Source organism: Chiloscyllium punctatum, chromosome 40 (assembly GCF_047496795.1).
Source record: "Chiloscyllium punctatum isolate Juve2018m chromosome 40, sChiPun1.3, whole genome shotgun sequence".
Taxonomy (NCBI): Eukaryota; Metazoa; Chordata; class Chondrichthyes; order Orectolobiformes; family Hemiscylliidae; genus Chiloscyllium; species Chiloscyllium punctatum.
The window spans coordinates 40,209,967-40,237,962 of NC_092778.1; the positions used below are offsets into that span (position 1 = coordinate 40,209,967).

A 27,996-nucleotide genomic window follows, 5' to 3' on the forward strand; every position below is an offset into this window, starting at 1 on the left:
CGAGGAAGTGTAAAGGAGTTTAGTAAGTTTGCTAATGTCATGAAGGTTGGTGGAATGGTAGATAGTGTGAAGGGTTGTAGGTTGTAATGGGACATTGACAGGATGCAGAACTGGGCTGATATGTGGCAGATGGAGTTCAGCCTAGAAAAGTGTGAAGTGATTAATTTTGGAAGGTCGCCTTTGAATGCAGTATACAGGGTTAAAGGCAGAAATCTTGACAGTGTGGAAGAACAGAGGCATCTTGGGGTCCCTCAAAGTTGCCACCCAAGTTTATAGAGTTGTTAAAAAGGCGTTTGGTGTGTTGGCTTTCATTAGCAGAGGGGTTGAGTTTAAGATCTGCGAAGTTATGCTGCAGCTCTATAGGCCCCTGATTAGACCACACTTGGAATATTGTGTTCAGTTCTGATCGCCTCATTATAGGAAGGATGTGGAAGCTTTAGAGAAGGTGCAGGGGAGATTTACCAGAATGCTGCCTTGGACTGAGGGCATGTCTTATGAGGAAAGGTTCAGGGAGCTAGGCCTTTTCTTATTGGAGCGAAGAAGGGTGAGAGGCAACTTAATAGAAATGTACAAGACCATGAGAGGCATAGATAGAGTGAATAATCAGAGATTTCTTTCCCAGTGTAGACATGGCTATCACAAAGGGCCGTAAAATGATTGGAGGAACCTTTAGGGACGATGTCAGAGGTAGGTTCTTTCCATAAAGAATTGTGTGTGCATGGAATGTACTGCCAACGGTGGGGGTAGAGTCAGATAAGTTAGTGACATTTAAGCGACTCTTGGATTGGCACAAGGATGATAATAATGTGAAGGGTATGTAGGTTAGTTCATTTTAGAGTAGGATAAAAGATTGGAACAGCATCAAGGGCTGAAGGGCCTGTACTGTGTTGTACTATCCTCTATTCTATACCTTTGTGACTTATGTGCCTTTTGCAACTACTTTGTAATGGCCATGTTGGTTTCTCCTGGCACCTTTGCAGATCTAGGAATGTGATTCTCCAGGTCTTTTGCTTTCTCCCCCCCCCCGGCCTCCAACTTTTACTTAAATGATGCTGTTTACCTTTTATTACCTCCTCTTATGAGGTAATAAAACTGTATTTTACGTTGAATTGTATTTGTGTTTCTGCCTTTTGGTGTCTTTTATATTTTTCATGGCTTTGGTCTACTGAGTTGGTGAGTCATGAAAGTTAAAGAATACTTTGAGCACAATAAATGCAGAAAGCATAAATTCTTGGGGCAAGTAATTTATAAAAATAATCACTTGCTGACTGCTTAATTCATTAAGTGCTACAAATGATGGATGACTTTTTGATGAACTAATAAAAATTGCTATCCCTGTAGCTGTGATGCAGTGCTTCTGTTAAATTGAAGGATATGATGTTTTTATAATAACATCAATATCACATAATGCATTATATTTGATTTATCTTCAGTGTTTTCAGTTTAGCCCTTTCCTAATCAACTTAAAGAAATGGTCTCATTTAAAGCTATTTGTTAAATGGGTACAGCTGTGCTTTAACTTAGTCTGCCTCTTTCCAACAACACAGTCTAAGTGAAAAGAGCACAAGCCTTCTGTCTCTTCAGGCTGTTCTACACAGGCAATGCTGAGAGTAATGATTCCTCAGCAAACTTGTTGTATTGTACTAGGTTCATACTAGTTTACTGTCGAGAATATAGTGCTGGAAAAGCACAGCAGCTATCTGACCTGCTGTGCTTTTCCAGCATTACACTCTTGACTCTGATTTCCAGCACCTACAGTCCTCACTTTTTCCTCATACTAGTTTACTCCTGAACTTGTTTTACACTTCATGAAGGTACTTGACCCTGAGAAGTACAAGTATGAAATATATACATTGTTGTGAGGCTTAGAGATGTGACGGACAAGCTATGTATTTTTCCATGTAAGGTATGGACTATTAACTGTGATGACTATGGAAAGATCTGGATTGTGAGGGCAAGTGAATTAGAATTAGAGACCCTACAGTCTGGAAACAGGCCCTTCAGTCCAACGTGTTCACAATGCCCCCCCAGACACACCCAGACCCATTACCCTACATTTCCCTTGACTAATGCGGCTCATGTCCACATCCCTGAACATATTGGAAATTTAGCTTGGCCCATTCACCTAACCTGTGCATCTATGGACTGAGAGGAAACTGGAACACCCGGAGGAAATCCACACAGAAACTGTGAGAATGTGCAAACTCCACACAGACAATTGCCTGAGGCTGGAATTGAACCCAGGTCCCTGGCACTGTGAGGCAGCAGTGTTAGCCACTGATCCACCGCACGCTGGAAGGATGAAGATAAATTCAGTTTTTTTTGTTTTTAAGTTACTTAAGGGAAGACTTGATTTGAAGTTCAAGCCTTCTGCGTACTTGGCATAACTGACTTTCGATTGGAATTAAGCTACTTAACAAAATTAGTTTAATGTGGTTTAGGACATGTGATGAAATTGTTTAAAAACCTCAAATGCTTGTGAAAACTCACTGACTTACCTGTAAATAGAACTTCTACTGCATAGCAGTTTTCAATATACATTGCACAGCAGATGACAAAGGTCATGGATGGTCTGAGGGGAAAAATTCAAAATTCATTGGAAAACGAAACTCCTTGAAAGAGATAGGTAGTGAGGATTTTTAAAGAACTGACAGAGTTGGGAGCTTGTCGAACATGCAAGGATTGGGAAGGATTGAAGATAAAGGAATACTTGCAGAAAATATACTCAGGTCAGGAATCATCCATGGAGAAAGAAGTTAGCATTTCAAGTCTGTGATCTTTCATAGAACAGAAAAGTTTTAAGGTGTAATGGTTTTCAAGCAAATACGGGAAAGGAAGTGAGGCATGAAGGCAAAAAGATAAAGAGAGTTCTGGAGAAACTGTTCTGTTCGTTATTCATCTATGTTAGCATTAAGTAATTCCCACAAAACCAAGTAAATGCTGAGACTAAAGCATGAATTTAAATGTGCTCCAAGATCTTTAAAATTTTAGGTAAGTTAAGAATTGCATCTTTCTATTTAAAAAAATACATATCCAATCACTGTGCCTGTGTTGCGAAAATATTTGCTGGAGATTTAAAACAAGAACAAAATGCTGGAAACACTCAACAGATGTCACAGCATCTACAAAGAGAGGACCCTTTATTATTTTGAATTCAAAATGACTTATTTGGAACTGAAAAGGGCAAAATGATGCTTTTATGCTCTTGACAAAAGTGGAGGAGGACCAAATGGAACAGATAGTGAGTATGCATTGCGTAAAAGAGAGTGCTAATGAAAAAGGGTGATTATAGCTGAAGAATGCGTTTTATTTATGGTAGAAAATAGGACAGTTATGCTAGGAGCAAGCCCATGCAAACAAGACACTGGTGAGGGACAAGATGTGTAATCAAAATGGAAAACCGTGTTGATGGTCTGAAGTTAATGAACTTGATATTGAGCCTGAAGGCTGTAAAGTGTCTTAAGAAGAAAGTGAGGTGCAGTCTACAATTAATTTTGTCAACATAGAGGCCACACATTAGTGAAAACAAACAGTAGACTAGATTGACAGAAGTGCAAGAAAATTGCTGCTTCACCTGGCAGATGAATCCTTCAGGTGATTGGGATGTAGAATTGATTTGGGTGGCGAAGAGGAATAGTAGGGGAAGAAGTCACTAGTGTGAATGGGTTTACAGGCCTCCCAGCAATAATCACAATGTGGGGCAAAGCATACAAGAAGAAATGTTGGGTGCTTATGATCAAGGGGTGTGAGGAATCATGGGGACGTCAAATAAAATTGGCAGTAGTAAGCTGAGTGAGGAATTCAAAAAAGGCTTTGAGAGAGTTTCTTGGATGAACATATCTTGGAACAAACCAGAGTTGATAATATTAGACTAGGTATTGTGTATTGTGACAGGGTTAATTAAAGACATCACAGTTAAAGAGCCCCTAAGATACAGTGATAACAATATGGTTGAAGTTTATATCTGGTTTGACAGAAGACAAGTGTTTTAAACTTCTTAATGTCAACCATGTGGACTTGCAAGCTGAATTGAGCTGCTAGGCTATGGAATAGGTCAATAGAGACACTGGCAGACTTTCAGATCGATATATCACAACACTGGAACAAATGTATTCCTACTATAAAGACAGGTTTTAAAAGGAATGAATCTTTCCAATGCCCAACAAAATCAGGAACCAGCGCCAGTAATGTCACTGATGTATTGGAGAAGAAATTTAGAGAGCCGGTTGCAATGGGTGTTCATTATTTGGAGGGGAAATTGGCAGTGTTAGCCATGCTCAGTGATAGAACTGTTCCAAGTCAGAAGATTTTAACAGCAGTCTCACTGCTGATGCTGTTATGTTATATTGAGGGAATGTTGCCATGTTATAGGTGATTTTTTTTTAACCTACCAGATGTTAAATCAAGGCCTTGTCTGCCTCCTTGGACCAAATATAAAATGTTTAATGGTACTGTTTTGAAGAAGTTCTCCCTAGTATCCTCACGAATATTTATCCCACAAACGATATCACTTAAAGTTTTATTATCTTAGTGCAATTAAAAGTAGACAATCATTTGTAGGACCTTACTGTATTCAAATTGTTTGCAAAATTTCCTACACTGCAATATGAATGCATGCCACTTGTATTGTGAAACATTTTGGGACCTTTTTGAGGTTGTGAAAGGTGTTGTGTAATTGCAGCATTTTCCTTTGGTACTCTGTCCATTTATTACTTTTGTCCATGTAGGTAATAGATGTCTGGGGGTTAGTTAGTTGGCTTGACAGCTGGTTTACGATGCAAGGTGAGCAACAGGTCACTTTCCAGACTGGTGAGGTTACCATGAAGGATTCTTCTCGACCTCTCCATTAGTTCTCTCTTCGTAATGAGAGAGCAACGCAATAGTCTAGTAAAATTATAGCAGCTCTACCTTAGTTGTAGATTTGGGAGCCAAATAAATCTTGTGATTTCTGCAGTTCAGCCTGTAGATTCATCACTGTCGTCTGGTACACCTGTGATAGAGAATAAGTGTTTAAACTGGTGAATAGATGTTGATCCAGTACAATGTCCTTTTTCATAAATTGTTCAATTTATTTGTGTATATATATAATCTGTTTACTTTGTCTTATCAGGTCCAACTTACATATCTGAATATTACTCTCAAACTCCTCAAAAACTTTCCTTGTACAGCTGGTATGGAAATGCACGTCTGTTTGTCTTCCAAGTGCCAGAAAATACAGTGCTCTTGAAGTGGATTTTGCAAGCCTCGAAAGGAAAAGGGCCAGAGTGCCAAAATACTAACATTACTGTGTATGTGGACTTTTACAAATTTGGATGAGTAAAAAGCTTTAAAAGAACCAAACAGCTCCGTAACCATTGAGTGTAAGGATAAAATTCAGAGTACAGTAAGAAAGTAAATAGCAATATATCTTATTAGTAATTACATGGATGAATAACTTCAGACAACTGCCTAGAAACTTAATTATTCTATTGTCGATGCAGCTTAAAACATGTTTTAAAAATAAAATTTGCTTTATAGTCAGTCTATTGGCAAATATGGATAATCTATGGTTAATTCTTGTATGGCCTTTTTGGTCTAATTTGCTATTTTTCTTTTCAGTCATTTTCGGGCAGGCGCCCCACCAGTAATCAATCCATTACAAACCAAGTTTGGAATAGACACGGTTGTTCTTCCTTCATTCAACCTCACTATCCCATTGACATCTGCAGTGCAGAGTAGTACGACTTTAAATATTTCTAATCCTGTTTCGGGTGATTGGTTTGTAGCTGCACATCTACCAAAAGATGATGGTAAAATTGAAGTGAAGGTAAAAAAATGTATTAATTAATGATGTTGAACCCTTACCTGAAAAAATGTCTGATTGCCCTTTTTTTGCCACTTTAAAAATGCTTAATACATCACTGCTTATGGATTTCTCACTAACCATTCTACTAAAATGATTTCCCTCTGCATTGTGTTTTAACATTAAAACTTGTTCTTTTTCTGTTTATTCTTATTGCAAAGATTTTTGAGGATGCTGTGTGTTGATTTGTCACGTTGTGCTTCTTCAAAACTAGCCTGTTTAATAACTAATGTTATATGGCAATCATTCTGCAGCTTTTTGCTATTGATTTGTAATGCCAACATTTTGATTTTTGGAATTAAGCACTTACCTAATTTTCTGAACACCCAAATGTATTTCTTGACCATACAAGACTACTGTTTCTTGATTTGTTGAAGTAAAGCTGAAGTGCTGAATACAGAGTTATTTATATGTTGTATATTGTATGAATATAGATGTATGTTCCTGCATTTTAGCAGTACCTGCATTTATTATCCACCCCTAGTTGTTACTTGACCACATTGAGAGAGATTAGAATTGCCTGTAGACCAGACTAGCAGGTTTTGATCACTAATGGAAATCTGACAGCTTGTGCTGAATTTAATTTCACTTTTATTTCGAGAATTTTGGACCTGTATTCTCTAGTTTATTAGTCCGGGTCGCTGGATTACTGGTTCAGTAGTCTAACAGTTTGCTGATGCATATAATTATTGATGCTTGAGTACATTGGATTTATGGGTATATCCATTTGATCTTTCTCCCAGGGCTTCTCGACTAAATGTTCCTACATATTTCAACCTCAGATGCTTGTTCAACGATTGATTAATGTGCCTGTTCTTGAACCAAGCACTTCACTTACACTGATGCTTTCTTCTGTTGATCAGGTTTCACACTTGAAGTAAGTCCCAGTCGGTATTCTTAAAAGATTACTTAAAATGCATTGAGTTGTGTATAAAAACGAAATCTATTTTGGCTCTCCTCAGAATTTTTATTCCTGAGCACACTGTGGAACTGACCATTCATCTTAAAAACTGTGCTGTCGACACACGACCAGTGGAGTCTTGTCCTGTCTTCCTGTTAATAGGATCAAATGCATTACCTAACTCACACTTGAAGATTGTAAATTGCAGTGGAAGTTTAGTTTGCAGAGAAACACTGGATTCTCCACCATGGATGAAATGGATGCAACTCACTGTTCAAAGTAGCAACCCGAACTGGACCATCACCTTTGAGATTGAAACTTATTTAACAGGTGTGTTTTGTAATTGATAAATTCTGTGTTAGTGAGGTACAGACTATTGTAAAAGGAAATAACTTTCAGTTCCAATAATTCCCAATAAATTTATGGCTCAATTATTCTGAATGAAGGCACATTTAATGCTGCAACATGTACTGCAAAAAATTGTATCTTGGCCTGATCTGACAAGATTATCACCTACTATTAACTGAGATTGCTTAAATTCAGTTCACTCTGAACTTTTGCAAACAGCATTTATTTTAGCTGGATTTGAATTAAAGTATTTAACTCGCTGAATTTTCTAGTCCCCACCAAATATATTTTGTATGTACAACAACCTCTATTCACATAACACCTTTTTAATGTAGACATTTCAGTGAGATTTCTCGGGGTAAAAACGCATTCATTGACAAAGGATGGAATATTAAGAAAATCAAATCTTTAATGTAAAAGTGGGTTTTATTGGAAAAAAGGATGTGTTAGAGTTTGAGTGGAGGAAATTTTGGAAGTTGAGGCCTTTGTGGCTTAAAGTGTAGATGAAAAAATGAGGGAGAGAAGAGGGATGCAGCATATTGGAATTGGTAAAAATGAGTAGTTCTGAAGTTGGGGTTGGCCTTTAGACGTCTGAAGTTATAAGAGATGGATAAGATTCACAACCAGAAATAAGAATTAGAACTTTGAATTTGAAGAATTGGGGTAAACAGACTAAGTGTGAGCTGGACTTTGTGAGAGATAGGACTAGATATTGTATGCAGGAGAAAGTGAGGACTGCAGATGCTGGAGATCAGAGCTGAAAATGTGTTGCTGGAAAAGCGCAGCAGGTCAGGCAGCATCCAAGGAGCAGGAGAATCAACATTTCGGGTATGAGCCCTTCTTCAAGATATTGTATGCACCAAAGTATGCAGAGAACGGTGGAAATGCTAGGTTAATTCAGCATTAAAATAATTCAGCCTAAGCATAGTAAAGGAGTGTATGTAAGGTTGGGAGGGATATGATGCTACAGATGTGAAACTAGTTTTTCTTTAAACAAAGATTGTGCTCAGTTGCTAATTGAGTTTGCTAGCATTAGAAACTGTTTGAATCAATCTGAAGTAATGGTCAAGAGAGTAATAGAATTATTGCCAAAGTTACTAAATTTCCGTTCTGAACGGAGTGGGGGTGAAGACAATGTCTTGGTCTTTATTAACATTTACTTTTTGTGACTGTGAGGAGTCTTGTGGGTATCATCAGCAAATCCTGGAATAATGCAACTAAGATGATGAATTTTCAGGAATTGTGGTAGAATATCAGTTCTCATCAAATTTGTGGTAAAATATTTTAGCACCACGTTATTCCTTTTTACTAATCTCTATTCAAGTAAAATTTGTTTACGTACCAATAACCTACTTACTTTTTGAGAGGATCGATTGCTCAAGTTTGAACACTTTGCTGTTGCATCACACTACTTTTGAACTAACTGCAGACATTCTAGCATAGGATGTACTCTTCTGACTTGCAAAATGAACTTTATTTTGCTGGTTCTTTTTTTCAAAACAAGGCATTCCAGAGAATAAGAATGTTTACATTTTGAAAAGACATTAAATATAAGATTTGAATCTTCTATCTCTTACAGTATGTGAACCTGTCAATGCTGGATCCTTTCTTACTTTGTTTAATAACTTCACTCTATCGAGCAATGATACAGTCATCAAAAATCCAGATATGTTGGGAGTGTACGTAAAACCAAATAACACTGAACTAAATAGCAGTGGCATATCATGTTTTCGTAATCAGCCAGTTCTTCGAGAAGATGTGGATGTTGTCTCTGTGAGATTTTTTGTTTTGAATGGACCGGATACTCCTGTGACCTCTGAATATCCAATAATTCTTCTGCTGAACTTGAATACAGGAAGGGACAACGGTGGAACCATCATGTTGAATTTGCAATTAAACAAGGTATAGTTTTATATTTGAGAGTACCTTCTGCATATGACATTTTGGGGTGTCATATCAGGCTAATTATGTTCAATACTAAATTTGAACCTAATGTTGCATTTGCATCAATACCTGTAATGAATGTATTCTACTATGTTCTTCAGTTTCCCTGAATAATAGAGACTTTGGTAAAGTTTATTTTATAGTCTGAATGAGAAGTGCTGGCCCTTTTTTTTTCTCTCCGAAGTTAGCTGTTCCTGGAGACACAATCCGAGAGAGAAGGAGAAAGCTCATTTTGTTGAGCTACAACTTCCTGCCAATATAGTACTGAAACTAATACTGCCCAGGTAGTCCTGCAGCACCATTAGGTTAGCTTCATCATTGAAATACATAAAGTTGCTGTATTTGCATGGTCATTCCAAGCTAAAGAGTTAAGTATTTTTTAAATGCAGTCTAAGTAACCTTGAGTCAGAGACATTAGGGACATTTAAGCGGCTTTTGGATAGGCATGGAATATAGTACAATGTAGGGTACATGGGTTAGTTTGATCTTAGAGTAGGATAAGAGGTCGACACAATATCGAGGTCCAAAGGGCCTGTACTGTGCTGTACTGTTCTATGTTCTTTGTTCTGTATAAATATGTGCTAAGTATTCATGATGTTAGCCACTTCTTTGGCATTAAAATTAGCTATTACTAGTCTGGTGTCTTATTTGTTCTGAGTTCACTTGTTAGAAATTTCAAGATTTTTATTACTTTGCTTTTCAATATTGCTTTCCTTCCTGCTATTTTATTGTTGATTTGATTATTAAATTCATCAACTTGAATTTACACTTCTTTCACAGTCCTTGTAATATTCATTTCACAATTCTTCACTCTGGTTATGCAGATGCACAGTTCCTTGTCCTGTTTGCTCAGGAGTCTGATGTCCTTGATATAATAATCTTCCTTTACATTTTCAACCACTTGGCCCACTTGTTCCAGTAAACTGTTGCTTTACAATTAAGCAGACTTTGAATAATTTAAATATTTGTTTAAGACTTTTACCCTTACGTTCCCTTTAAACAATGTTGACTGACGTTTTGCAATCTGCCTAGGGTCCTTTGCGCCATTTCCATACTTTAACTTGATTAGTGCTTAAAGCTTCCGTTTGTACTATTTCATTGATGAAACATTTCCCTTCAAAAATGTGACCTAATCCAAACTTTCGTATTATACTGAGATTAAAAATTCATATTTGAATTATTGGTCACAATGTCTGCATCTGAGTACTGGGATTTGAAAAAGAATTTTAAAAATGGATTACTTATCAGGTGTGTCAGCACCTGTGGAAATGTTGAAATTTTGGATTCTAACTCTCCCTCAGAACCAGCTTTCCCTGTCCTCTTTTAGATTTCCAGCATTTTTTTTTGTTTTTTCATACTGTAACAAAAAATGTGAAATATTGTTATTTTTGATATTCAACTCACTAACTCATAAATTGATGACTTATTGAAGTTTATTCAGCAACTAACAAGCTCTTTAACAAGATTTTATTGTAGTTTAAATAATCTCAACGATGTTGACTTTATTACCTTGTTACTCCAGGAGGTGATCACAAGTTTGGTATAAAGATGTTTCCATCTGTTCTGGATTTACTTTCTGCCTGTCCCTAGTTATGTCATCTGATCCTATTTTGTTACTAAACTTTGAAGTAACTTTTAAGTTTCCCTTGTCAGCCTTTTAATTTTTTATATGTAAATGACATTCTTTATTAACAGTCTTTTTTTCACACAGTGGTGCATACCCATTGTATTGAGATCAGTCTTATTCTGATATTTAATATCTGAAAGTACTAGGACATATTTCCAGCTATACCCTGTGTTCATATTTTGTTCTTTGTAGAAGTAAATGGCTTATTATTGAGGGACGAGTAAGAAAATTGTTTCCAATCTTTTAGACTTCGTTATCCAATGAAAATGCAACCGTGTTTGCCTGTTTAAGTGCTGGGTCTCCTGTGATGTCCCTAGATGTCAATTCCCGAAGCTGCGGAGAAGGTACACATTAATTCACAAATGCAATGAAATTCCAAAAATTATCTAATGTACTTTGTTTTTGTTTTGAACTTAGAGTAAATTTTCCTTGATTGAAAATCTAACTTTAGAAATGAATGAAGCTCTCTGAAAATTATATAAATGTCTTGTCAAGTTTATATTGCTTTTAGTTGCTTCAGTGCTGCTTGTGCAAAACTTGAGTCTGAAAAGCATTTGCTTTGTTCTTTTGCGTTTCCTTACTTTGTTTATATTAGCTTGTGACATGTTTTAAAATTTTATTTTCAATATTATGATTTTTCTTCCTTTTTAATGCAAGTTGAGCAACTGAACATTATAGGATGCATTTTCATCTTTTGCATTCCGGCATATGGAGTTTTTGATCAAAAATAAAAATTTACCTGACTTCAGCTATAGAAAACCTTTTCACTCTTTCAATGCCCCTGATTCTGTCAATGTCCAGACATACACTAGACACTGCCAACAGGTAGACTGTGTACCTTTTGTTTTGTTGTGGAATTTGTGGGACCTTGGGCATTCCACTCTTGTGTCTTGCCTCAAGCCTCCCTCTGCTTCATTCCAGAACTCTGGCTGCTCTATTGGTGGTGCTTCCTGTTGCCTGAACTGCAAAATTTTATCAATTTTTCTTCAGTTTCCACCCTTCAGTTCCTTGACTACAATTCCTTTCACCCCACTCATGCAAGAACTGTGCTCCATTCACCAGGTATAGATCCATTGCATTTGTTGTCACAATGCCATCTTTCTTACCAATCCTTCAAATTTGTCTATCATATCCCAAACCCTCTCCATTCCATTTACTGCAGTTATTTTATCACTTCTTCCACTCCAGAATAATTCTCCAGTCCTATTCTACATGCCTTTAATCCACCAGCCTTTGTCATTTCGATCATTTGAAGCACATTTTTCTTTTCAAAGGAGCATTATGGAAAGATTATTCTCTTTGCAGTTCAATGATCACTCATGCTTTACACTTTCTTCCCTTCCTATACAAGTGCGGGAGATGCAACTCTTGCTCTTATATCTCTTCTCTTCCCAAAATCATAAATGCTGTTTCCATGTCAAATAGTCATTTACCAGTACTACTTCCAAGTTAGAAAACTGTAGTTGCTGCTTAGTGTAGTGTATCGCACTGGCGAGATCAAATATAGCTTGGATGAGCGCTTTTCATTGTATTTCTCCACCCACTGCCATTCTGACCTCTTTGTCTTTGGTCATCTACATTCTTCTTCAGAAGCTTGAAGATTAACACTACTACTACTTTTTACTAGTGGGCACAGCTTATCCATTCTTGGTTCGACTTCAGTGCCTTGATTGCAGTGCCGTCCACCCAAATCTTGTAAGAACTGTTCTCAGTTCTCCAGGTTTCTTTGTCCATTGCATTTGTTCTCCAGTTTTTGTATCCATTTGGCGACCTATGTGCTAAGTGGAAAAATTGGTTTTCTAATTGAGGGCAGATTAATATGATTTGTTTTATGGTCTGAAGTTCATGACACCAGTTGCATTTCCAGTTGTTGAGCTGATGGCCACATAGGCAATGCCCAATGTGAATCCAGTTGCGTACTTTACTCAGAGGAGACAGGGACCAGTTTATAGTCCTCCAGATGCAACATTGAATTTCACTATTTTGGATCATAACCACCCTACCTCTTCTTTTTTGGGCAATTGATGTTATTGACAATTGGGCTGTTGTCAGTCAAAGCTTTTCTGCTTCTTTACTTGTCTTGGGAAGGTGCCCTTTTGCCTTGTGTCATTATACATTTCTCCTGTTCTCACCTCCTCACTTCCTTGCCTGTATATTTGCTTAAAATTTATGATGTTTCTAATTTCTTGTTCTGATGCAAAGTTTTTGGCTTAAAAGATTAACGCTATTTCTTCACAGGTGCTTCCTGATAAGCTGAGTATTTGCAGTACTTTGTTTTTATTTCAGTGTTCCAACAACTTATGTTTGTTGTAACCAGAGTTTATCATTGAAGTAATCGCCATGGGCCTGGTTTAGCTCAGTTTTTGCATTCTAAAGGTGAAAAGTGACACGGACACTAAATTCAGGGGAGAACCTTCCCTGGCATTTCTGTTTAAGTCCTAGAAATGAGACTGTAATGGACTTATAGAATATGCATATATTTCTTTTTCAATGTGTATGATGTCTGGTTATCAAGGATCCAGGTTCTGAAGTTTTTTTTTCAGGCTAGAAGGATCTTGGGCTAAATACATATTTCAGTAAACTAGGAATAAAGTTTAATTCACTTTTTCTATATGGAAAGCTACCAAGTATGTAGGAAAGTTCAACTTAATAGCTTTTTTCCCGGATAGACTTTTTAAAAAATCCCCATAAACAAAAATCCATATCTGACTCATTTTGCATGCTATATCTGTGTGCTGTTTACATTGGTTAGTTCAATTTACTTTCTATGATTATTCCTGTTTAAAAATGGAACCTAACCTGAGCATTGATCACCTGAAGACTTTTGACATTTTTATAAAATGATATAAAAATTGATTTAAAACGCATTACTTGTTATTTATTGCGAAAGTGCTCTGAGCTGTTCTGAAAACTTAGATCTTCAGGATTCCCATATCATTATAAGAAGTATAGATAGAGTTAATTGGTATTTGCCTTCTCCCTAGGATGGGGGATTTCAAGACTAGGGGGCACATTTTTAAGTGAGAGAAAACAGATTTAAAAAGGACATGAGAGGCAGTTTTTTTTTACAAAGGGTGGTTCATGTGTGGAATGAACTTCCTAAGGAAGTCGTGGATGTCGGTACAATAACAATGTTTAAAAGATATTTGGATGAGTACGTGAATAGGAAAGGTTGAAGGGACGTAGGCCAGGAGCAGGCAGGTAGGACTGGTTTAGTTTGCGATTAAGTTCGGCATGCTCTAGTTGGACTGAAGGGTCTGTTTCTGTGTTGTATGACTGTATGCCTGTGATTGTGTGGAAGAATATTTGCTTCTGTTTTGAAACGAAATGTATAATTTCCGAAGACAAAATTCACTGGCTGCCATACATTTTATATTCAAACTTGTATATTAAAGACATGTTTTTCATATTTTGGTTTTATATTTCATGGTATATGCTTTTCATTTCAAAGCTTTATCTTGGGGATACTTGCTTAAAATGAATTCTTCCGTATTATCAAGATCCCTTCAAGTTCCTTACCCAGAAACTGATCATTGGTATCTCACTTTGCAAATCCTTTGCTCCAGTCATAAAAGGTGAGATCATTGTTGATGATAAGGTAATAAATTTAAAATCAGTAGTTTTTAATTGATTTAAATAAATGACGTGTATGTTTGTCTAAATTTGTTCAGTCAGATAGAGGTAAATTGAATAGATTTGTCTAGAATAATATAAAATTCCTGCCACCAGAAAGTAAGAGGAATCAGATTTTGTTATTCTCCAGGTTGTCTGAAGATGTATGAGAATGCTTTTTTAATAACTTTTTGGAATGCAAATTCTGTTGTAATGAAGGCAAAAATGACAGTTGTTTTCACAAAATGGTAGAGCTACAACTATCAATGAAATAAATTTACCAGATAATCTGGTTTCAGTGGCATTTATTGATAAATGAAGGCTGACCAAGACAAGTCTCTGTATTTTTCAAATAGTGCTAATGACCTGAAACCTGTCTCCCTTTCTGCCACCACCTCCGGCACTGGACATCAACTGATGGATCCTGGCTCTGAGTCGACCAGCGGGGTCCCAGCTCGTCTTCTGACGTGCCACCAGAGATGGAGGGGGACTAGAAACAGAGGCAATTGATTTCAAAAGGCAGTTGAAGGAAGTAAATTTGCAAGACTAGGGATAGACGAGAGGAATTGCTCTGACTTGATTGACCAAATGACTACTTTTGTGTCATAATGATCGAGATCCATTGGATATATGGTCTTTTATGTTCATTTCAGAGAACAAACACCATTTAAAAATTTATCCCAAAATCTGTGCCTCCATCAGTGCAGTCGTCTGCAGTATTTCATTGAAATGTCAACGTAAATGTTGTACCTTTGGGTTCAGGCTTGAACACACACCATCTAACTCTGGCATGAGTCCGACCATTGAGCTGAGGTGTGTGAGTGACAAATTATGAAGTATTTTAAGTATGGATTAGACCGATTTCTTCTGGAAAAGATTGAAAAACAGAGTTACAGAGTTATTTGGTAAGAAAGGTGGGTAGGTCAGTAAGTTGTCAAGTGGCCGTAAAAAGTCTGCACAGGGATTCATATAAATTTGGTCAGTTGGAAGGTGGATGGACTATGAAGTGCAAAAAGTGCATACTTCTGCTTTTGTGGGAAGAACAGCTCATGTGGCAGGTTCTGCTGCATGCTCATGGCATCATCATTATCTTTTCAGCTTGGTAATTTTTTATTGTCTTGACCTCCTGGGGGAGACCGGGGCCCTGTGTATCCCCCCCCCTCCCAACCTCCATGTCGAGTGGCACGTTACAAGACCCAGGGCCAGGATCTGTCAGTTGATGTTCAGTGTCGGAGAAGGTGCAGGACTCACATGACCATCTGCAGTTTGGAATCTGTGGTGCTGGTGATGGCAGAAAAGGAGCACGTTGCCAGGACCCCAAGAATGTTGTTGGACAGTGTCGATGACTGGATGAGCAGAGCGGGAAAGATGAACTTTTGAAACTGTTTCAATTTTAGTAATATCAATTTAACTTATTCTGTATTTTACCATTTATATAATTTATTCAGTAATTTATTCTGCAATCCAAGATGGCTCAGAACATGGCAACATTATCTACTTGGTAAAAGTGACAATATTAAATAAATCTAAATCTAAAATCTGAGAACAGAAAAACTGTATTAGGTACAAATGGATCTGTGTGCCTTGAAACATAAAGTTAGCATGCAGCTATAAAGGTGTAATCAGCATAGTCCCAGAGGACCATGGGACTGCTCTCTCATTTTAGAGAGACATTTAGTGGTGAGTGTAGCTTGGGGCTAACCATGCCTCAGTCAAGGACAAGGCTGAGAAGGGGGGATCTTCATGGTGACTATGGGAATCGAACTTGCACTGTTGACATCACTATGCATTGCTTGAAATGCAACTGAACATTTCAAAATTCTGCAGTGTGTGAACTACATTTGATAGGCCCACAAACACAGAATAGTAAGACAAATTCAGCTAAAACTGATGATTCAAAAAAAAACTGAACATTTCCAAACCAGGAAACCACTGCTATTGTTTTAAGTTTAACAGTTTTATAAACTTGATTGATAAAGTAACACAAATCATACTGATCTTCATGATTACTCTAGCTGAAATTTTTTTTCATGAAACAGGGAAAGGAAAAAAGTAATTTTTGTATCCACTGCTGTACCTGAATATATAATCACATTTTATTATCTTTTAGCAATCAAACCTGTGGCAAGGTTTCTGCTCTGGTAACTGTATCAGCTATTTTGAATCCCTGTGTTGGGGATTGTGGTGTATATGGAGAGTGCAGACTTCTTCAAGCTCATGGATATCTTTATGCTGCATGTGTTTGCAAAGCCGGTAAGTTTAACTCCTGTAGAAGAAGAGAGTGGGTCACTAATACTGAAGCTAAAAACTGCGGCAATTTTGGACTAGTAATTCCATGGCCTTTCACTGAAAATCAAAATCCTCCTTTCCTTAGCCTTTAAAACTGATATTATATTGTCCATTAGAAAATGCTTATTTCAAACTTTGTGCAATCCACTTTTGGCTTGTGCATTAAAATTCTAGTTTATTATTATTTTGTAACTTGGTGTCTCAGGATTTGTACTTCGTTTTGACAGATCACTGACCAAGTAGCTCCCTGTCCAAGATACCTGGTCAAAACTGCCTCATTCCAGTAAAATGTTATTCTTGACTTATGGATTCCGTCTCTTCATTCGCCATTTTCTAAAACTTTGTTAATTTAACAAGTGAATGTAACTGGAAAACCACCATTTCTACCAATACAAAATTGCTATGCAATCCCTCCTGAAAATTACTACTAAATATGTGATCAATCCTCCTTTTGATAAATTTAATTTGGCAATTATCTTTGGGAGTGTGCTAAACTTAATTCTATTAATGAAATATAATTTTTAACTTGAATTTTAAAAAATATTCTGTTATGCGTTTTTGTTTAAATTTGTTGAGTTGCTGGCATTTTGAAGGTGAGTAAAGTGCTTTTAGTACAGCAAGAGGAAGCTACAGCAATACACCAATTTGCCAAAATTGCTCAGGTGCAGGACATCCTCAAGTCATCTATAAATTGCTCTGTTGAACAGGCTGCCTATCTATTCTCTGGCTATTATGTATTGCGAATCTCTCTTGATGCGTTCTGTGCCAGCAGCATAGCAATGCACCATGATTGTAACTGATTAGCAAAGACAGATGGGTATGTGTAGCTATTGATGGTAGATTTACATCTGCAGCAGTGAGTGATATTTGCAAAATCTTTAAATGATTTTAGTATGCATGTATGTTATAATTATGAAACTTTATATGAAGCTGTATTTTGTATTAGTCTATGCAGTACTGCTTGCTATACTGCTTTTGTTCATGCATTGTCCATGCTTTATTATTCCTTTTGTGCAGAATAATAATATTTTTCTCATTTATAACTTCCTTAGGCTGGAATGGATGGAGCTGTACAGATGATACCAATGCTCAGTCATATAGCCGGCAATTGCTGGCAACACTCTTGTTGAGTTTGAGTAATCTCATGTTCATCCCACCGATTGTGGTTGCTGTACATCGCTATTATTTTGTAGAAGCTTCCGTGTATTTCTTCACCATGTTTTTTTCAACGGTAAACTGAAGCATTTAAGTTCCTCACTCTTAATAAATCTTAATTTCCAATTGATAGATGTGTTCAATATAATTTGTTTAAATGTTGCCTTTATTGTGATTACATTATAGGGGGTCAGTCCTACAGCAGGAAGATATTACTTCTGTAACCAGCATCTGACATTTGCCTTTGGAAAGTAGTGTCCATCAATGTGCTGCCCCAACTTTTAAATTTGTTAACAGAACGAGAGAGTTGCTCCTCCTTAATTGCACTTGAGACTATATGAAACCACCACCTTGAATTGCTACAGTCAGGGTTGTGTAAGCACACCTACCTCCAGTTTAATATCCAGAGCTTTAACTTCATGAGGATAATGGAATGATAATTTCTAAGTCAATCCAAGTCAACAATGTATGATGTGAGAGAACTTGAGTTAGTGATGTTCCCTTGGCCTTGCTGTCCTTGTCCTTCAAATTGACAGAGGCTACTGGTTTAGAAAGTGCTGTGACAAAATCTTTGTGGGGTGGCACAGTAGCTCATTGTTTAGCATTGCTGCCTCACAGTACCATCGTTCCAGCCTCTGGTCTGTGTGGAGTGTGCAATTTTTCCAGTCTCCATGGGTTTCCTCTGGTTGCTCTAGTTTCTTCCCATTGTCCAAAGATGTGCAGGCTAGGTGGATTGGCCATGCTAAAATTGCCTGTAGTATCCAGGGATATGCAGACTGAGTGGATTAGCCATGGGAAAGGTAGGAGTTTAAGGTGGGTTTGGTGGTGGGTTTGAGTGGCTCTTTAGAGGGAAGGTGTGGACTTGATGGGTCAAATGGCCTGCTTCCACACTAGGGATTCTATAATTCTTAATGAGTTGCTACAGTTGTCTTCTAATGGTGCACATAAAGATCTTTAAATATGTAAATGAGGGGAATCAATGATTATGGTAAAGGATGTGGTGCTAGTCAAGTAGACAGTTATATCCTGGATGATGTTGAGCTACTTGAGTGTTGCTGGTGCTGCATTCAATCAATGTAGCCTTATAGCTTGTAGCTGGTGTTAAAGTTTTGGGGATTCCTTGCTGTGGAACACCTAACCTCTAAGCTGTTCTTGTCATCACAATAATTATGTTATTTTATTTGGGGATTGTATTATTAAATAAGGACTGTTTTCTGATTTGGAGCTCAATTTTTGCTGTTGAATATGTCATCTTAGATCATCCATCATCCTATCATAATTCATCCATATCATCATATTATGTGCTGCCTGGCCTGTATGTTTTCAGCACTTTCAGTTCAAGTATAATATTTCCAGCATCCATAGTATTTTGCCATTTTATTAATTACACCCTCTGCACTCATTGAAACTTCCCCAAAAAGGCACCTGAAAAGTCCATTTTCTATGCCAGTATTACTTTCAAACCTCTAAACTTGTGATTTGGGTGAATATGACATGAGCCTCCCCTTTCGTCAGCTAATCTTCACTGGGCTGTAGTGAACTCTTCTTTTTCTGAACTAAGCAACATGTCTACTTTGTTAAACTAATATAAAGTTAATGAAAAGTTAAGAGGTTTGAAAGTAATACTGGCAAGATACAGATTTTAACAGGTTTATACAAGGAATGGGTGGGAAGTCCAGCACTATGTCAAACTAGAGTTGGCATGAGAGTGTCTATATTGTGATATACTGATCATGACAACTAAATGGTATTAGTGAGTTGGACTTGTGGGGGCTTTTCCTGTCTATCATTTTGATATGTCAGGTTATAAATCAATCGTGTAGTGAGAGTTTTGGATAAAAGTATCTTATTTTGTTCACAGATGAGACAAATGAATGTTTGAATTCTGTAAAAATCCACCTTCTTTCATGGTTACTTCTGTTAGTAGCCTAGAGATAACCAGGTTTAATTAATTCTATTTCATACACTTATCATGGTGGAATTTTATCTTGAGACTCTGGAGTTCTGGTCTAGGACCATGTCAATAAGGCTACTGTATCTGTTCTGTGTTTATAAAGAAATAATAAAATGGTGTGAAGAAACTGCTGTTTAAAGTGTATTATTAGAGTGACAAATTTTGAACCACCTAATGAATGACAATTTTAAAAATTATTCCTTACAGTTTTATCATGCATGCGATCAACCTGGAATTGCTGTCATGTGCATTATGGAGTATGACACACTGCAATACTGTGATTTCCTTGGTTCGGTTGTATCTGTGTGGATTACAATTCTGTGTATGGCGAGGTTAAGATCCCTCCTTAAATATGTAAGTATTAACAATGAATTTTCATAGGGGTAGTTTTTGGAATTTTTTGACCATTTTTGATGTTTTAAGTGTATTAAAGCTTAGCTGTTCAAGACTATTTTGAAAAAAACTGAAGAGTGTATGAATTAATAATACTAATGAAATAGTATTGTTTTCCCATGGGCAATGACAAATAAGCAGCTGCTTATTTGTAAGTCACCAAATACATGCTTAGTTTGTCTTCAGAGAGATTGAAGAAGCAAAAGGCATGACCGTTCACCTCAGATCCCAAGGGGATGTTATTTTCACGTGCCTGGATGGCTTGTATGAGCAAGTGTATGATAATGCTGTAAAATTAAGCTATTTTTGTTCTCTTACTGAAGTAATTAAATACCACTTGAGGGAGTAACTGCAACAAACTTCAAAGAAATGAAACTTTGATCCTGGAAATTCTTCAAAAGTGTAGTTCAATTATTTAGGTTAGCAATGATATCTTAATATTAAATATTTCATTTTAAATGTGATACATTTACACTATACTTTTTATTATTAAAGGTACTTTTTATTCTTGGATCCTTATTGATTGCCATGTCAATGCAACTGGACCGCCGTGGTCTTTGGAACTTATTGGGCCCATGCCTTGTTGCCCTGTGCATCATGATAACTGCATGGGTGAGCATAAAAGTACATAATAAGTGGCTGTTTTAACTTGTATCATGCACAAACCCGAGTATAAACTACTACATGTGGACTCGTGTCAGTGAATGAATAAGCAAGACCCTGCAGTAATTTTGTTCCAAAAGATCTTATGACTTGCAAACCAGGCTATTCCCTGACCCTTACCTCTGATCATATTCTCGATTGTCATATTGATGTCCTAACAACCTGCTTCATAAATGGTGAATCTGTACCCTTTTCTAAAAACCCTCTGCCAACCTGTAGTTTCCACCACCAACTCCATCCAAACTGCTATTGTGATGGTGTTGTCTTCATTTCCATATAATTCTAAGCCAGGATGGTGAGTGACTTGGAGGTGGTAGTATTTCTATATAGTTGGAAGTGGCCTTGGGTTTGGAAGATGGTGTCCAAATTTCACCTTTGGTGAATCTCTACTGTCCATCTTGAAGATACTCCACACTGCTGCTACTGAATATCAGTGATAGGGGGAATAGATGCTTGTGAATGTGGTGCCATTCAAGTAGACTGCTTTTTCCTGGATGGTGTCAAACTTCTCGAGTGTTGTTGAAGTTGCACCTATCCAGCCAAGTGAGGAGTATCCATCACAATCCAGAAATTCACCAAAGATCCTTAGACAGCACCTTCCAAACCTACGACTACTTCCATCTAGTAGGACAATGGCAGTAGGTACTTGGGAACACCATCACCTGCAAGTTCCCTTCCAAGCCACTCACCATCCTGACTTAGAAATATAACACCGTTCCTTCACAGTTGTTGGGTTAAAATCCTGGAATTCCCTCCTTACTAGCATTGTGGGTCAACCCACCGCAAGTGGACTGTGGTGATTCAAGAAGGCAGCTCAACACCACCTTAAGGGCAAATAGGGATGGGCTATCAATGCTGGCCAGCCAATGATGCCCAAGTCCCGCAAATGAATTTTTAAAAAAAATTCTGCCTTGTTAGATGGTGGACACCAGGAGGTGAGTTATTTTCATTTTTCTAGCCTTTGACCTGCTCTTGTGGTCATGGTATTTATGTGGATCGTCCATTTGAGATTATGATCAGTGGTAACCCCCTGGTTATTGAGAGTGCTGACATTGCCATTGAATATCATGGGGTAATAGTTAGATTGTGGTCATACATGGTCATTGCCTGGTGTTTGAGTGGTGCAAATATTATTTATCACTTTTCAACCCAAGTCTAGATGTTGTCCAAGTCTTGTTGAATTTGAACATGGACTGCTTCAGTACGTGAGGAGACTCAAATGGTGCAGAACTTTGTGCAACTATTTAGCCAAATCAACTGCTGGAATCTTCAATTTCTTTTTCATCTACAAACACAACTACTTAATTGCTTTTGCTCAGTTTCCAATATCCAGTGCTCCACAAACCTCAGCTTTTACAACATACTGCAACATGTATCCTGTTTTGTACTGTCCTTAAAACACGAAAAACCTATCTCTTTACTTTTGGCTATTCTTTCTAATCTTTCCTCTTTTGTATTGACATCTGTTTATTCTTGTTCTTCAAAACACCTTGCAATATTTTTACACTGAAAGCAAGTTATTTCAGTTATTCAAAAGGCATTTCATATTTTTGCATATTTACCTTATAATATTGAATAGATGCAGGTGATAGTTTTAATTTCCCACTACCCTTAGGGATTCTAAGAAAGACATTTACCATTTGCTTTCAGGTAATATCAGTTCTGTCACAAAAACAGAAACTATTGGAGAAACTCAGCAGGTTAGGCAGCATATTTGGAGATGTTAACTTTGCTTTCTCTCCACAGATGCTGACAGACCTGCTGAGTTTCTGCCGCAGTTTGTTTTTGCTTTTTTAGATTTCCAGGAGTTCTTTGTTTAATGATATCAGTTTTTCCTTCTTTGCTAGATTTTATCTAGAAATGAATCTAGGTACAAATTTTGTTGTGCGAAAGTGAGGACTGTAGATGTTGGAGATTAGAATCGAGCGTGTGGTGCTGGAAAAGCGCAGCAGATCAGGCAGCATCTGAGAAGCAGGAGAGTTGACGTTTCGGCAAAAGCCCTTCATCAGGAATTCCTGATGACAAATTTTATTCGACAAAGCAAGATTTAATTTTACAGTTAGATAGTTACCAGCAAATCAATAATTTTGTTTTGTTCTTTCAGGTGTTTCGTGGCGTGAAGCGACGCCATTGCTATCCTCCAACATGGAAACGCTGGGTGTTTTTCTTGTTACCAGGAATAGGTGCAGCGTTAATTGCTATTGCTGTGTATGGATTTCTGGAAACTAAGGAGAACTACTACTATACACATAGCATTTGGCATATTCTCGTAGCAGGAAGTGTGGTATTTTTGTTGCCACCAGGTAAAAAACACATAAACCTCTGGATTTGGAAGCAGAAATTTACATGCGGATACCAGCTTTGCTCTGATGTAAAAGAAGACTTGTACATTGTTTGTTGAATTAAGCTAGTTTAGATAGACGAACCTAATCTGAGTAAACAGATTATTTTTATACAAAATATCTAATATGGGTGAGCGTCTTCTTGAGTTTCTGTATTGCGCTTTAAAATAATTGATTTTAGAAAAAGACCACGAAACACTGTAAAGTTAAGTGACATCTACTTCAAACTTATTAAGATTTTATCTGCTGAGAGATCCTATGCAAATTTGATAACTAAAGAAATGGACGTTGAACTTTTTTAACAACAACTGATGCATTTATTTTGTCTTTAATTTAACTTGACCTTAATTTTAGTTTCTGTTGCTCAGGCTAGAGTAAATAGGTCCAAAGTGGTTATAGCACTGAAGGGAGATCATTCACCCAAATGGTGATTGGTGGCAATCCAAAGCTTATTTTTGTTTAACCAGAATGGCACAAGAAATTTTATGATAAACATTTAAAGGACAACTGCATTTAAATTATGACAAGTGATTTGTTGCCCTAATTAATGGGCCAGTTTATTTGTGCGTGACTTTTGCTACACTACTCCACTTTTTTTTTTAGAAATGAAGCATCGTTCCTGAAATTGGTTGATCAATTTAGGAACAAAATGTCCTGATGTATCTTTGCATGGATTTAGTTTCTGATGGCTGTCTGGCTAAATTTTGTCCAGTAAGGCATGGTTACAAAGATGCCAAGAATATTCCAAGTGTGATTGATGATGTGTTTCGAGTTGTCTGAGCTGGCAATGGTTTGCTACACTTGACCTCCATGTTCTATATTCCTATTGAGGATTGATTGAGCCAGACTTAAGTACCTCTGACAACCTATGCTTTGGTTTGTATATGTAGTATACAAAGTTCCAGAAATACTCAGGTTAGGCAGCATTTGTAGGGAGAGATATAATATAACATTTCATGTTGATGTCCTTTTACCTCACGCACTTTGAAATTACAATGTTCTCCTTTTGCATGTAGTCATTTGATGGAGTTATTAGGGAGTTTAAAATGTTCATGAAACTAAGTTGCCTATAGTATATAATAGTAGAAAATTGCAAGCTTTGAATGGAGATGAGTGACTTCCATTGCAATTGTAAGATTTTGTTTTCATATTTAATTGGAACAACTAGGAAACTTGCATGTAAAAGTAAGAATAGTTTTTTTTTAAAAATTGGATTTTCTTGAATACAGTTGCAAATGTGAGGAATTTTTCAGCAGATGCTTTAGATTTTGGCAGTAATAGATACCCACCTTGATAGAAACCACCTTGCAGCTGATTTGTGTTTAATCAAATTCTAATTAAGGAACTGCCACCACATTGCAACTTCACCAATATTAGTACTCAGCTGAAGTATTGTTCACAACTGAGTATTAAAGACAAACAAGATTGGTTGATAGACTATTAGATAAATTGGGGAAACTCAGTCCTATTGTCTGAGTAGTTAAATGTGCATATTTATATTTAATGTCATGCAGTAGCACTTACCAAAGGCTTGTCATCAAGTTATGCAAATAACTTAATGATTTAACTCTTAGAAAATGGGCTTGAAGGGCTAGAATCCAAGATGATTGATGAAAATCTTTATTTCCTCAAGTGTTTTCAGACCATGCAGGATTTTCTTGATTTTAGTCTCTGGTCTATGATCACTTTTCTGTAGTATAAAATCAATATTTAGCCAGTTAGATCTCATGGTATAATTGTTGCTGAATGAATGTATTCCGTAAGAGAATTGTTTTGCTCTGCACCATTATCTTGTGTTAACAAGTAAACATATACACCATTTTGTCTTGGAAAAGGTGCTAAATCCTTATACTATCTAGTATATTTTCAAATGTTGATTTTGTAAAAGCCTGACACATTGTGGGGTATAACTGGGTCTTCTCGATAAACTTACCCACATTTGCGTTGAAGGAAGGATCATCGAGGCAAGATAGATTTTCTGGTTTGAAATACTTTTGTGCTAAAATTGAACGTAGAAAATCTAAGGAGGATAAAAATGTCCAGTTCTTCAAAACAAAACCATCATGCTTGTTCTATGGATACTGCAATGATACTTATATGCATAGTTAAAGGATATCTGTTTCAGTTGTTGGTTTTGTCTGACACTTGGTGGACAAAAATTAAAACCTTTCTTTGGTTTCATTCTCCTGTTAACATGGAAAATGTCTTGATTTCCAAAAAAACATGCAACATTTTAAAAACAAATGCAGGCATTTGTCCTCATATGAGCCTTGTAATTTTATTGGAAACATTCCTCATGCCTGACATATTTTGTCTTTATCTAAAATCCTTTTCAATTATTGGTGAGTAACAGTATGCTAAAATAATTGAGTTCCTTACAAATGTTCATCTATAATAAGCCTAAATTAATTACATTGCCAGAGATAGAATCCTCTTCACCAGCGTCTATGCTCTGTAATCTAGTTCATGATTTCATATTAGGTCACCTTTGTTTCCTGAGCCATACTTCATGTTTTTTCACCATCACCTTCAAAATAACATAGTGCTTCATATTACTAATTGTCTCTCAAATTCACAGAATGGATTTTAAAAACTAAAGATACTTGAAATGTTGTACTTTACTGTGGTTTTGATGCTAGTTTAATTATTACGGTAATCATAATAGTTGATCTACTTTTTAGAACTGTGGACTAGAATATGCAACCAGTTGCAGAAGTTGCTACTTTTAATTCAGCAAGGTGAAAAAAACCAGCTTTTTAAAAAAAATGTTCTTAAGGAACAATGGAGATTATGTGGAGATATGTTATAATGATATATTGTATGTATATTATGATAAAGATTCTATGTAAATTGTGGGTGGAAAAGGTTTCTTATTAAGCTGTCTTAATTTATTCTGATATATAACACATATTTTATTACATTAAAAATAAATCTAATGCATATAACGCTGTGCACAGTTAGGTTGCCTTTAATGGGAATATATATATTTTGGAGTAATTTATTTTGGTTTAAAGTTGTGCATGAACATGATTTAATGGTGGAAGCTTTCTATCATGTAATTTATAAAATAAAATGCCAGCTTGTAATAAATCTTATTTTGAAACCGAAATATGATAATATTTTAATGGATTTACTAAAATTTTAAATATGCTCTTGTTTTGAGGTGGATTAATAGCTAAAACAATTGAGAAGTCAACTTCCAATCAGGCCATATTCACAGCAGGTAGGAACAAGAAAGGGCAGAAACAGCCCTGTTGGGGGGCATCCAATCTGTAAGAAAGCAAACTTTCAGATATTAAAGTTGATAGTGCTTTGGGGAGGCAGTATATGGAAAATTTGAAGACATTGTTTTAACAGACGAGTGTACATTTATTAAAAGACTGGATTAGTGTGTTTAAATCATGTTTGCCTTCCCATAAAACATACACAGAAGTAGGCCATTTGGTCCATCTACTCTGTCCTGCGATACAGTGAGATCTAGGCTGATCTGATAATCCTCATTGCCATTTTCCTGCCTTCTCCCCATAACGCTTCATTCCCTCACTGATTAAAAATCTGTGTCTAAGCCTTGCATATTCTTAATGACTCATCTTCTACTTTTCTCTGCAGGAAAGAATTCAACAGATTCATTGCCCTCCTCATTCTCCAATTTCCTCCTCATCTCTGTTTTAAATATGCAATCCTTTCTGCTGAGATTCTGGTCCTTGATCCTCTCAAATGGTTTAACCTCTTTGCACCTATCCTATCAAGCCCCCTAAGCACCTTTTTATGTTTCAATATGGTAATTTCTCATTCTTCTAAATCAAATGAGAACTGGCCCAACTTCCTCCCAATCTCACTTCAGAAGACAATATCTCCATATCTGGGGTCAACCTAGTAAATCTTCAGTGGACCGCCTCCAGCGACAACTCACTTTTCTTCAATAATGGGATCGAAACCATTTATGGTATTTTAGGTATAGTCTGACTAGTGAGGTAAAAACAATGACTGCAGATGCTGGAAACCAGATTCTGGATTAGTGGTATTGGAAGAGCACAGCAGTTCAGGCAGCATCCAAGTAGCTTCGAAATCGACGTTTCGGGCAAAAGCCCTTCATCAGGAATAAAGGCAGTGAGCCTGAAGCGTGGAGAGATAAGCTAGAGGAGAGTGGGGGTGGGGAGAAAGTAGCATAGAGTAGGAAATGACCTGGGAGTTGCAGTGGGAAAGGGACTCCCTGAGATTCTTGAAGAGAGAGGAGGAAAATTTCTTCAAGGCAGGCATCCTTGCAAGAGGATTTGCAGTAGGGTTAAAATCAACGAGGTAAAAACAATGACTGCAGATGCTGGAAACCAGATTCGTGGATTAGTGGTGCTGGAAGCATCTGCAGCCATTGTTTTTACCTCATTGATTTTAACCCTACTGCGAATCCTCTTACAAGGATGCCTGCCGTAAAGAAGTTTTCCTCCTCTCTCTACAAGAATCTCAGGGAGTCCCTTTCCCGCTGCAACTCTCAGGTCATTTCCTACTCTATGCTACTTTCTCCCCACCCCCACCCTCCTCTAGCTTATCTCTCCACACTTCAGGCTCACTGCCTTTATTCCTGATGAAGGGCTTTTGCCCGAAACGTCGATTTCGAAGCTACTTGGATGCTGCCTGAACTGCTGGTCTGACTAGTGCCTTGCATACTTTTAGCAAGACTTCTCTATTTTCATACTTCATGCTCTTTGAAATAACATGCTATTTAAGCATCCTGTTATCTGCTGAACTTGTGTGCTTGCATTTTGTGATTCATGGACAAGGACTTCCAAATCCCTTTGTGCTGCAGCTTCTTGCAGCCTTTTTCCAATTTAATAATATTCCACTTCTCTATTTTTCCTGCCAAAGTGTATAACTTCATATTTAACTACATTATATTCCATAAGCCAAATTTTTACCCATTCTGTGTCC

The 27,996-nt window shown here is 37.0% G+C and overlaps 1 protein-coding gene across 1 annotated transcript in view; it reads left to right on the top strand.

Annotated features, from left to right (window-relative positions):
- pgap6 (post-glycosylphosphatidylinositol attachment to proteins 6) overlaps positions 1–26,160 on the top strand; it is a 36,391-nt gene extending 10,231 nt beyond the window's left edge. Inside the window, exons 2-13 of the mRNA XM_072559611.1 lie at positions 5,111–5,288; positions 5,599–5,806; positions 6,586–6,719; positions 6,805–7,073; positions 8,671–8,993; positions 10,910–11,006; positions 14,114–14,237; positions 16,385–16,527; positions 17,616–17,794; positions 19,880–20,026; positions 20,561–20,677; positions 22,833–26,160. Of these exons, the coding sequence (XP_072415712.1) occupies positions 5,111–5,288; positions 5,599–5,806; positions 6,586–6,719; positions 6,805–7,073; positions 8,671–8,993; positions 10,910–11,006; positions 14,114–14,237; positions 16,385–16,527; positions 17,616–17,794; positions 19,880–20,026; positions 20,561–20,677; positions 22,833–23,129 (2,216 nt within the window). The 3' untranslated portion in view covers positions 23,130–26,160. The remainder of the gene's footprint in view (positions 1–5,110; positions 5,289–5,598; positions 5,807–6,585; positions 6,720–6,804; positions 7,074–8,670; positions 8,994–10,909; positions 11,007–14,113; positions 14,238–16,384; positions 16,528–17,615; positions 17,795–19,879; positions 20,027–20,560; positions 20,678–22,832) is intronic.
- The last annotated feature ends 1,836 nt before the right edge of the window (positions 26,161–27,996 follow it).